This window comes from Chrysoperla carnea, chromosome 1 (genome assembly GCF_905475395.1).
Source record: "Chrysoperla carnea chromosome 1, inChrCarn1.1, whole genome shotgun sequence".
In the NCBI taxonomy this organism is placed as follows: domain Eukaryota; kingdom Metazoa; phylum Arthropoda; class Insecta; order Neuroptera; family Chrysopidae; genus Chrysoperla; species Chrysoperla carnea.
Genome location: NC_058337.1, coordinates 72,888,797 through 72,901,470, shown reverse-complemented (window position 1 = coordinate 72,901,470; position 12,674 = coordinate 72,888,797). Strand labels below are relative to the sequence as shown.

General features: G+C 27.6%; 2 protein-coding genes across 2 annotated transcripts; both read left to right on the top strand.

The window, feature by feature from the left end:
• Window positions 1-224: 224 nt before the first annotated feature.
• LOC123305955 lies at window positions 225-2,261 on the top strand. Its single transcript, XM_044887798.1, has 4 exons — window positions 225-286; window positions 341-415; window positions 1,314-1,413; window positions 1,614-2,261. The coding sequence occupies exons 1-4, from the start codon at window positions 259-261 to the stop codon at window positions 2,221-2,223; spliced, it is 813 nt and encodes a 270-aa protein (XP_044743733.1). The 5' UTR covers window positions 225-258; the 3' UTR covers window positions 2,224-2,261.
• Window positions 2,262-4,803: 2,542 nt separating this feature from the next.
• LOC123301724 (pyridoxal kinase) lies at window positions 4,804-9,620 on the top strand. The gene is made up of 6 exons (XM_044884602.1): window positions 4,804-5,039; window positions 5,099-5,198; window positions 5,291-5,434; window positions 6,624-6,893; window positions 6,962-7,150; window positions 8,350-9,620. Exons 1-6 carry the CDS (start codon window positions 4,953-4,955, stop codon window positions 8,439-8,441), a joined length of 882 nt encoding a protein of 293 aa, XP_044740537.1. The 5' UTR covers window positions 4,804-4,952; the 3' UTR covers window positions 8,442-9,620.
• Window positions 9,621-12,674: the final 3,054 nt, after the last annotated feature.

The window sequence follows — 12,674 nt, the reverse complement described above, 5'->3', positions numbered from 1 at the left end:
GTTTTCAAATAGTGAGTCTTTTGATTATAGCTATAATTTCATAAACCAAAAACCCATATGGGAGTCAAACGGGTCAATTTTCAGGGAAACTCTTAACACGTTCAGAAACCTGTTTAAAATAATGTTAAAAATAATACTAAAAAGTATCTGATCAAGTGACAACCAAATATTTTTGAATTATTCCAAACACTTCTTTGATTTTTATTTTTGAACAATAATATACTTTTTTTAAAATGACAAGATGTCACAATATATAAAATGTCCAGAAATATTTCGGGCAACCAAGGTACCAACAGTCATACAGTTGAGACTTCTTTTTCATGTTTTGGTAATGTTCTAGAAAGGTTCCGGCGCTTTTTTCGGAGAAGTAATACTACTGAAAGCTCTAGACTTAGTGTACAAGCAGTAGATTCAGGTACTAAACAATCAAATATCTATTAAGCTTAACACAACCGTACCTGGATAAACGAGATGAACCAGAAATTTTTTCTCATCTATATGGATGATTTTCAATTTTCCTAGCTTAGGGAGTTTTTGTCAATTTTCTTATGTGTATACCACAGTAGCGGCTCATTTTACAATGGTATATTTCTAGTGTAGGATCAGGTTCAGTCCCAGTTAAAGAAACGTTAATGTTATAGAGGTAAAATGAGTCTCTATTATGCAAATTTCTATTTCTCACCTATGGAAGCTTTTGAGGTTTAAAAATTGCGCGACTTGGTAATTGCATTCACTCATAGAATTTTCTCGCTTATCCAGGTTCGAATAAATGTAATTTAGTAAAAACAATGTTTATAGCGATGTCGCTTAAAATAATTATGTTTATAGCGTTAAATATTATTTAGTTTACAGTTTTAACTTCTTGTTATAATTCCCTTCTGTGTACAAATATGCTGCTCCATAGATTAAAATTAAATTGAAAGAAAGAAATTAACAACTATAAAAGCAAACTAACTTTGGAAATCTTTATTTTTGAACTAAAATTGCTTTATGGCTCGATTTCTCTTCTTTTTTAACCACAATTAAGCCTTTTTTATTCACTATTAAAGTAAATAAATTTTTTTATAAATCTATATCGTTATAAACAACTTTCAATTTATTTCGAAAGGACAATAATAAATCGGTATAGTTTTTTTAGAACTAAAATTGCTTTATGGCTCGATTTCTCTTCTTTTTTAACCACATTTAAGCCTTTTTTATTTACTATTAAAGTAAATAAATTTTTCTCTAAATCTATATCGTTATAAACAACTTTCAATTTATTTCGAAAGGTAAATAATAAATCGGTATAGTTTTTTTTTTTTAATTTTCAGTAAGGCTGGTATATATGCGAAGAATTTTACATAGCTCTGTTTCGGAAAATGCATACAGTAATCCACTTTTAAATCAAAATACAACTACCGAACATGGAAGGTATGTTTTTGATTTTTTAAGAAAGTTTAAATTCGATGAAAACATTTCGAAAAAAGTAAATATTATGGACAATCACTTGTAATTGTAAAATCAAAGATCCTTCTTCCAATTTTTATTTGTCATATTTTTACATTTATGTTTTTTGGCAGCATATATGTTGTACGAATTGCCTACATCAAAATAAAAGTATATTTTTTTAGCCCAAGTACAATGTCAATAGAACAAGAAGCACCATTGTGTCGTCGAAGAAAATCAAACCGTCCTACATTAGAAGCACTTGAATTAGCATTAAAATCATATGAATCAAAGCATAAAAACATATTACAGCATACAGCACCACCAAATGAAAAATATTTAAGTGTTGAATCAATCACATCCGGACTAAATAAGAAGTATGTTGGTACCAAACAGCTAAGAAAAAAATCGAAAGCTGATATAGTAATACCACAAAAAGAATACGGAGAATTAATTAAAAATGATATTCTAATAACACCAATTACACCACATATCCCAAATCGTACCATAACAACAATTACCAATACAATGATTATGAACCGTATTGTAAACATGGAAGGTGATAAAATTAAACATGATCGTCCAACAGGATCATCCCATCAAAAATCTGACGAACTAGAAACGGAAGAAGAAGAAAAAAACGTTTGCTTTGATGTAGAAACAATAAGCTTTGATAGTATGCAAGACGATTCATTTGAATTACCACAGGGATCATCCGAGCAACAAACCACACGTCGTAAGAAAGTATCAATCAAAACTAAAGCAGAACCATCTGCTGATTTTGAACATAAATAAAAGAATGGCGAAAAAATTTATTTGTTTTATTTTATTGTTGTTAACTTAATGAATTTTCACATGTGTTTTTTTAAATATAATTTAAAAAACTAAAATGATTTCGATTTTTATATATTATGGAAGTAATATTTGAGATGAAATTGAAATTTTCCAAAATGTAAGTAAGAAAAATCAGAAGCAAGCACCCAACATTTGTGATTTAATTAAAAACAACTGTACATCAATTGTGATGTAAGTAGATCTACACAAACAAGTGTACATCTACTAAAATTTATTATGATCTCAGTTTTACCTTTTTTTATCAAAAAAAAAAAATCATCGGAGATATGCTAATATATAATCCAGTTTTTCTAGGGTAGGTACATGATTTTTTTCGAAAATTAAAATTTTAATTGTTGGGTAGAGATTGCCCCAGGATGCCCCAGAACCATGAAGTAAAAATTACAGATTTCAAGTAATCCAAGAGAGTAATCAAGTTTTATCATCAGAATCCATTTTGTAGTAAAAAATTTACTTCATCTTAATTTCATAATTAACAAGTGAAAACAAACAATTGATTGAGTTAATTGTTGAAATACCATGCATAGTCAGTGTTGATTTCTTTATTACACATACAAACATCTGACACATACATAACTGATAATCAAGTATAGTACATATGTAAATGACTTTATAGTGTTCTGCATTACCGACCGACATTTAGTGTATAGTTTGTACACATATTATAAAATTTCCGCCTAATTGGCGCCTTCACGGGTAAACAGTGATGTTTACGAAAAAATGTTTCAAACAAAAGTTGTTTAATTTTTGATAAGGAACATTTTTTACATTTAAACTTTTGTTCTATCTCTAACGGTTTATAAGATGGGTCCTACGGACCCAACACCCAATTGACCTATGATGCTCATTTACGAACTTGACCTCACTTTTTACGTCCTGAGTACGCTGTAAAAATTTCAGCTCGATATCTTTTTTCGTTTTTGAGTTATCGTGACCACAGACGGATGGACGGACAACCGGAAATGGACTAATTAGGTGATTCTATGAACACCTATGACAAAATTTTTTTCCTAGCATCATTATTTTTAAGCGTTACAAACTTGGGACTAAACTTATAATACTATGTATAGTTCATATATACATGGTATAAAAACTTTTAATTCCATTAATCATGTTGCTATTAAGAAAATCAATTAGTTTTAATCAAAGTTCTATGTACTAAGTTCTTAGGTCAAAGTTGCGATATAAGCACTTTAATATTTTATTTTTCTATCACGATTTGCAATTATTATGTTTACTAGATCCCAATTTTATCTTTTAACTCTCGAAATTATATCTATATAGTCTGGGAGTGGACTGCAAAATCCTTAATTCATCGGTAACTGGCTCAAGATTTATAATAAAGGGACAATCAAAATGAAGGAGGAGGAAATTTCCAATGTAAAATTGGAATACCAACTTAACCCATAATAATATGAAATAATAGGTTGCCAGACCAAATCGATTGCAAAAGTTAGGCAACCTCTTAACATAGTATGAATAAAGGACCCCGCAATATTAGATAGGCAAATGACTTTCTGTGAAACTTTTTCAAATCGCCCGCAAAATGTTCTTTGGATTGTTCTGATCAAAAGCTCTTACGGCCACAAAATTTTTATCGGTTAGTTTTCGGGCTAAGGGCTTTATAACTTTAATGTTAGTGTAGCTTGGATAATAGGTTTGAAAAAGTTTCACAAAAAGCCATTTTCCTATCTAATTTTGCGGAGTCCTTTACGGATTCTGTTATTAGTGATATGCATCTATTACTTTTTTAAAAATTTTGGTAAGTAATAGGTATGAAAAATGATTATTTTAGTACCTTAGTAAAATGCCAATATATGATTACGAATGTCAATATATGCGATTACATTCAGTAATATTAAAAAAATAATTCCTGAAATTTAGTGTATTATGGACTTTTATAGGCAAATTTTTGACACTTAAGATTAAACTATTACTATTGCAATTTTCGTAGGGATATACAATTTTTTTGAAAAAAAAGTCAGCTCATGTTACTCGCTGATAAATTAGCTTTTATATACAAAAAAAATTTCGAATCCGATTTAAACAAACAAGCTAACTCTTCAATGTTTTTTATAATAGATAAATAATAAATATGAATAAATAGATCTGTTTAATTTTAAATCACAATTCACTTTTGCTTCGGACTAAATAATTCTTAACCGATGTCATAAAATGAATAGCAAATATCTTCTATCTTAGTCCAACTTATTGCTCTCAGTGCAACAAAATAAATTCCATACTTATCAAATTTGTTTAGAAATGTCAGAAATTTTTTTAAATAATTGCCCAACAATTGGTAACATTCAATTGTTGCAATAAGTACTAAAATGTATCATTATGAAGTTTAATTAATAAATTTAATATATTACATTTAAAACTTTTATTTTAAATAACGATAACCTTAATTTATAAGTCAAATGAATAAATTAGTTTAATTAATCCCAAAATAAGTTAATTGTTGTATGGAAATTCCAGAAATAAAATACTTAGTTCTTTCAGACAAAATATTATTAAAACGATAAAATCCCATAACAATCTAACAATTGCAAAACATATCATAGTTTAAATACTGATAAATTTATGCTACGTCATAAATTTGATAAATAGAAATTATTTATTAACTAATACATTTTCAGTAGACAACAATATTTAGTGAAAGAAACAACATGGCAACCTCTCCAAGAGTACTTTCAATTCAAAGCCATGTCGTATCAGGATATGTTGGTAATAAGGCTGCAACTTTCCCATTACAGGTTAGTTTAAGAAAATTAAAACATTTTCACCAGTTATTTAAATTGTGTTTATTTTTTAGGTTCTCGGTTTTGAAGTAGATCCATTAAATTCTGTCCAGTTCTCGAATCATACAGGCTATGGTTCGTGGAAGGGCCAAGTTTTAAATGAAAAAGACCTTGGTATACAATTTTTTAAGTTATTTACTTAAAATTTGATTATTTAATATTTTAATCATTCAAGTGTTTACTTAAGTGTTTGTTTGTTTTTGTAGATGACTTAAGTGAAGGTCTAGATAAAAATAAATTGAATTTTTATACACATTTATTAACGGGATATGTTGGATCACCATCTTTTTTACGAAGGATTGCTGAAGAAGTTAAAAAATTGAAAACGATTAATCCAAATTTAATATATGGTAAATTTTTTCTATATTAGTTCATCTTTATAACCCTCACTTGAAGAAACAATATTAGCTTTGCCATCAAAGTAACTCATTAAAAACAAGTGAAAACAAACAATTGACTGAGTTAATTGTTTAAATACCATGTACATAAGTGTTGATGACGCTATCGTTTGTTTTTTGACGTCACGTAAATAAAGAAAGATATCTACTCTTAAATAGCCACACACACATAACTAATATTCCCATATTAATACATACTATAAACTGCACCTAATAAGCGCCCTTGTGGGTAAACGGTGATGTTTACAAGAAAATGTTTCAAACAAAAGTTGTTTGTTTTTCTATAAGGAACATTTTTTACACTTAAACTTTTGTTCTATCTCTAACGGTTTACAAGATGGGTGCTACGGACCCAAGACCTAATTGACCCATGTTGCTCATTTACGAACTTGACCTCACTTTTTATGTCCTGAGCACGCTATAAAAATTTCAGCTTGATATCTCTTTTCGTTTTTTAGTTATCGTGTTGGCAGACAGACGGACAGACAACCGGAAATGGACTACTTAGGTGATTCTATGAACACCTGTACCAAAATTTTTTTCGTAGCATCAATATTTTTAAGCGTTACAAACTTTGGACCAAACTTAATATACTATGTATATTTCATATATACATGGTATACAAATTTGTTCAAAGCAAAAACGAATGAATAGTATTTTGATCCGCTGATTCCGAATTTGGAATGCTCTATGTTCATAAGTCGCAGCATACATTTTTTATAACTTTTATATATAACAAATGCAATTTTTCCACATTTCTGGTTTTGCTACCATAATTTTGTATCAAAATATGATATATACATTTATTACGAACCAAACGTACATTTAAAATTTTTCTAAAATGTCACTATTTGGACAAAAGTTATTGCAAAATAAAATACCATTTTGCGTCACTTGCTGTCACTACGTCCACTCTTGGCACAAAATTAAGGTTACCAAAAGATATTCTGCTCCAAAGTCCAAATAGAAAAAAAATTTTTTTGTAATAATGTTATACCTAAAAACTTGCAAGAAGTATTTCTCTGCTATGTTTCATACGGAACACTGACTAATTTCTATTAACCTACTTTTTATACTCTTTTCTTATCTATAAGTTTGCCACTTTTAGTTAAAAAAATTAAATGATCTTGTTTATTATTAGTTTGTGATCCTGTAATGGGCGATAATGGAGAAATGTACGTGCCAAAAGAATTACTGCCTATTTATCGTGATGAAATCATCTCACTGGCTGACATTTTAACACCAAACCAATATGAGGCGGAATTATTAACTGGAATAAAAATAAAATCTATAAACGACGCTTGGAAAGCCATTGATGAATTTCATGTAAAAGGCGTTAAAACTGTTGCAATATCAAGTACAAATTTAGGAACTGATGAATATTTCTTAGGATTGTGTAGTTCAGTAATTTGTAAGTGGAAATGTTTTTCTTGGAATAAATTATTTAAATTTCAACTAAAATTTATCCCGATTTTTTAGATGGAAAACCAACAAAAGTTACTATTAAAATAAAAAAATTACCAGCTAATTTTACAGGAACTGGCGATGTATTTGCAGCATTATTTTTAGCTTGGATGTATAAAACGGAAAATAATTTAAAAGTAACGTTAGAAAATACGATTGCAACTTTACAAGGTGTTTTGAGAAATACTTTACAAATGAATACAGGTACAAACATATACCAATTTCTAATCAAAGCAAGACTCCGTGTTCATTTTTTCAATAGAATTTAACTCGTGTGAAAATTTGTTTTTAACTAGTTCAGTGTTCTAAGATTATGATGGCATTCTTAATTCAATATTTTATTGAAAATTTTATTATGTTTTCTTTTAATGTTTCTTTTTTTAAATCGTAAACCTTTTAGAAGGGGAAAAAGGTAATGTCTCGACTGATATATCAACGCTTAGTCTAAATCGCCAATGATAGAAGTTTACAATTTAGAGAGAATATTGATTTTCTACTGTAGGTGTCATTTACGAAAGGATTTTTTGAAATTCATCCCCTAAAAGGGTAAAATAGTTTTTGAAAATTTCTATGGAAATATATACAAACCATCATTTTTCAGTTCACTACTTAAATTTTTTAATTTTTTCATCTATAGAATGTTACATTATCAGCATGTACATGGGGTGTATTTTATTTTATTTAAATTAAGGTTCCATGAGTTAAAATTTGTTACTTGCTGATAATTTAGCTTTTTGTAGGTGAACAAATTTTTAAAATCGGTTAAGAAATGTACCCAAAAATGACGGTTTGTATATAACTTTTATATCCTCTTTCATTACTTTAAGCTTTAGGGAATGAATTTCGAAAAATAATTTTCTTAAATGACACTTACATTATAAAAAACAATATCCTCTCAAAATTTCAAGATTCTATCATCATTTCAAGATTTAGAATGGGTGTTGATTTATCAGTCGGGACATTGCCTTTTCCTCCTTAGACTATCTCCCTCCTGTGAAAGGTTTCTGATTTTAAACATAAAAAAAGGAACATTAAAAAAAATCATCAAAATGAGAGAAAACTAAGAAAACTTGCAACGACGTAAACGAAACTTGAAAATATGCTCTTTCGAATAGTTATTGAATATCACTAGGCCTTATAGTTTTGCAAATATAAAGCTTTCTTTACTCAATCGTTTGTAATAACCATACATTCAAAAATATGTAAGATTTTTTTTTTTTTACTACTTAACTATGGAACCCTAATTTTATGTATAAGCGTTTTTTCTTAAAATTTTTGCATTCTATATTAATGACGAAAATATTTCTTTCTCGAATCATGCTTAACATAAGAACAAACAAATTATTAATGCTCTACATTTTGTTTTAAATTGTGAGTAACAATTATTATTATTTTTTTTTTAGATAAAACGATAAAAAGTTTGGAATTACGTTTAATTTCATCCAAAAATGTTATTGAAAATCCCACAGTTGAAATTTTGGGAGAAATAGCATAGAAAAAAGGTTACTAATTCTTCTAACTTAATTAAGGTGAAAATATCAATACACTCTCTTTTTTTTAACAAATGTCTTGTTTACTCACAGCCATGAGTCAAATATTTTAACTATATTTAGCAAAGTTTAGATAGATGGGTTTGATGGACAATAATAATTTTAAAAATAGACAGCGGTCATGAGTGTGATAATTGAATTAGCTGTTAACGAACAGATAACAAACGTTTTTATTGATTTTAGTGTTAGTATTTTTATTTAAAATATCCACTTTTTTTACCCAAATTCTAAATAATGCTAGCCAACGGCGTTTTTTTAGTAGGCTTAATCCCAAAATATGAATCAGGCTTTCCACAAATACGGGTAATTTTTTTATGAATTTGTGGGATGCATTGTTTAACTTAAATGTCTATAATAATTAAAGTATGGGCCAGGTTAGAAAAATTCTACAGTAGTGTCTCGATAATCTTCTAAAACCACTTCACAAACGAGACTGGACACACAGCATTAAACACGAGTTAGTGTATGCTATTGCTTTATTTTAGAATCATATTAAATGTATATATATATACAAACAATATCATTTTTGAGTGTTAAAGTTACTGGACGTTTCCGATTATCGAGACTCTACTGTATTGAGAATATAAGCCAAAATTATAGTTTGACCAAATAAATGTGTTCGATGTATAAGAAAAATGATAATGTAATAAAATTGTTATCTAGTTAAAAATTTATGAATTCGAAAATGTTTATAAAGAAATATAGAAAGGTATTTTCGAATTCGAAAGTTATATAGTCTTTAAAAAGTTATACTGAAAGATATCGAAAATTTACGTAAATATTGCTATAAGTCGGAAACGACAATTTTTAATTTTATTAAATAAAATATATTTCTTAAAAATTATAATTTTTATTTATTTTTTGTGGTCCGCTAAACCTGAGACAAATGAATGGTCACCTTACCATTAAATATTTATACACAAGCAAAAAGGTCACAATTTAAAAGTTTACGTAAATTTCCAATTTAATCCAATCAATACGGGTTAATTTCAAAAGATTCAAAAAATTTAACATGTTAGAATTCTTCAGTTAAACCGAGTACTAATTCCAAATTATTACTTCGAAAACTTGTCTAAGATATTATAAAAAAAAGATGAAAAAATAACACAGTTAATTGTTTTAAAACGCTGTATTTATTGCGTTAAAAAAATCGTTTAAAAAGATCCATTAATTTGTCAAATTTTATTCATTCACGAACTCAAAATCAGGTTTTCAATCCTTGTTTTCCTTTTTTTTAATTATAGTGTTAACAGACATAGTGGCGGTTATATGGAAATCATCTAACTATGTAAATTAATAAACATTCACATCGCAGTTAATGTTTCTAACCGTTACAAATTAAATTCTCTAACACTTTAAGTATAAATAATATTCTAAGGAGAAAAGTTATTAAACGTTTTTTTATCTGATTGAACACCGGAAATTAAAGTAATATACTTAATTGAAGAATTCTGATAAGTATAATATTGTTGACTGAACTAATCTAACACGTTGAGTCTCGTAGTATCGTTGGGCATTAGGGATTCAATGTATTAAATAAAAATTAAGAAATCGCTTGTCTTCCAAATGTTATTTACAATCATCAAAATAAATAAAGACAAATATTTTCATTTCATCGAAGATGTTTTTTTTCCATTTTATTTTTTATTTTTTTTATTTATTTAAAAAAATATTTTACATGAGTTGTTTGTTTGAAACTAATTTTTTTTAAAGAAAATCAAAGTATAAAATTAATTTTTTTAATTTTACTTTGATTTACTATTTAAAATTTGTTTATACACATGAGAAAAACTTAATATTTTAAGAACAAATAAAATTAAAAATTTATTAAATAATGTTATTTAAAAACTACACAGAACGTTTTTTGGGGTTTGTTTTCTTTCGTGCCTTGAATAAGTCGGTAATATTCAAGTTTTAAATGAAAATGTTAACGATCAAAAAATAAATTAATTTAAAACGGTTCTACCACTGTCCAATTTATCTTTTACCCATTTTTTATTTCTGTTATATTTTTATCAGATCCAGTTATCGTTTTCACTTGGCAGAGTTTATAATCCACGGTACGTATAAGATATTTATATTGATTACCGTGCTTCTGAAACTTCAAACATGGCTTCTTTTTGACGAGCGTGAAATATATTTTATTTGGGATCTCGACAATTATTAATTGTACTACAAGCTTAAAATTATGCAATATAAATTTTTTGTTATTCTTCTTTTATAGATAATTCCACAAAATTAAATTTTTCAAGCTCCTTATGATGCTGAAGCCAATACGAAGTTTCGGAAGTGTGGTAACTAATAAAAACTATTATCAATACGTTTTGAGGATGATTGTTTTTATATGAGAAAAATGCAGATAAAAGTTCGCGAGATTAATAAATATTCGTAAGCACAAAGTGTTAAAGTATTTCGTAAACTAAAATAACATTACGTTTAAACTTATAAAATTTCTGTTAATAGAACTATTTTGATTTGTTTGAGAAAATAAAAACTGGGTACGCGAATTTAAAATAAAATATTTAATTTCATCAATTTTACTAACAATGTTTTAATATTGCGGGTACAGTTACTATTAGTGTAAGTATGAAGAATTCACAGAATAAAGAATTGGGCAAAATTAAAATGGAATTTGGCCTTCTCCTAAATTTAATTTTTCTATGATAAAAATACACCATATTTATTTTTCGAATATAAATACAGTCAACTAGTTTGGAAGATTGAACTGGAATAATTATTTCAGAAGAAAGATGTCTCTAGTTGAAATGACAAAATTGTATTGGTTAGGAGACAAACATGCTGAGCGTTTGGGACTAGAAGCTGCACAACGAGGAGGAATGCTCCACTGTAGCTACTTAAATATCTCCAAATGATTCAAACAGTAGAGATAAAGATGAGTTAACCTCCTATTAGATATCAAAACGAATTTTTTGGTTTAAATACTTTTAATTAATTGATTATATAACTCTTTCTACTTAAATAATTAACCCAGTGACTGCCATATTTCAAATTGTTTGCAATTTATTACGGTAAATTTGATCAAATTTTCCTATTTTCCCATTTTATTGACATTTTCTGATAAATATAATAAAACGTATAAAATTTTAATTTTTGCCCACTTATGAAGAAGAATATACATGGAAAAGTGGGGGATGTCTAGGAAAATAGTGCAAAAATTTTAACAGGTGATAAAACCCTTCGAAATGAAGGTCGCATATAGTCCTGAAAAATCTTTCGAGGCAAATGAAGTATTTCATAGTCAGTTTTTAAATAATCACAATTTCTTTACTGAGAGTAAAAAATCGTATATTCTATTCGACAAGACATAGTGACCAAATAATAACGTCCAATGTCACTTGATTTATCTCAAATAAAGAAATGAACAAATTTACTTGTTGTAGATCAATTGGAAATTATAAACATTTAAGGTTATGGATAAAATTCCAACTTCGGAAGCATTATTTAAAATCAAAATCACTATTAAACAATTGATCAAGTGAATCCAAAATTTAAATTTTATATAGTAATTCCAAAGCCATAATTTTATCCACACTCCACAAATAATGATAGCTTTATTAATTACATGGAATAATAATTAATATTTCCCAATGTGTAAATTTTGATCCCAAATTACACGATTGAAAAATTTTATAATAATTATAATAATACTATTATGATTCTAATTTCACGACAGTTTTGTTTCAGAAATATCAGTTAAGCTAGACGTTTCTAAACCTTAAAGACTTAACACATAAAAAATTATCAAATTTCAATTAAAGGCCTTTTCGGGTGGATGAAATTTTAATTTACTGATATTTCTGCGCTGAATAATATTTGTCTCGGCGCAGTATTACATTTGATTAGTCTAGCATGCGTCTAGATCATCGACAAAACGACTTTAATAATGCTGTTTTAACGGATATACAAAAAATATTTTGTTTGATACGCATTAAAGTTGGTAGTCGTTATCTTTATTACTAAAGTAGAAAGTTCCCAAAGTTTTTTTTATGAAATTGAGCTGCTTAAAAGCGCGCCCTTAAAAATCTCGCACCCTTAAAAAATGATTGCCGTTCCATGCAGATATGAAATCAGATTTAATATTGCAATGAGACGCAAATTAACAAAACTGTTAAATAGATTCTAAATAAATGATGTATCAATGAGATTTTGAGATATTT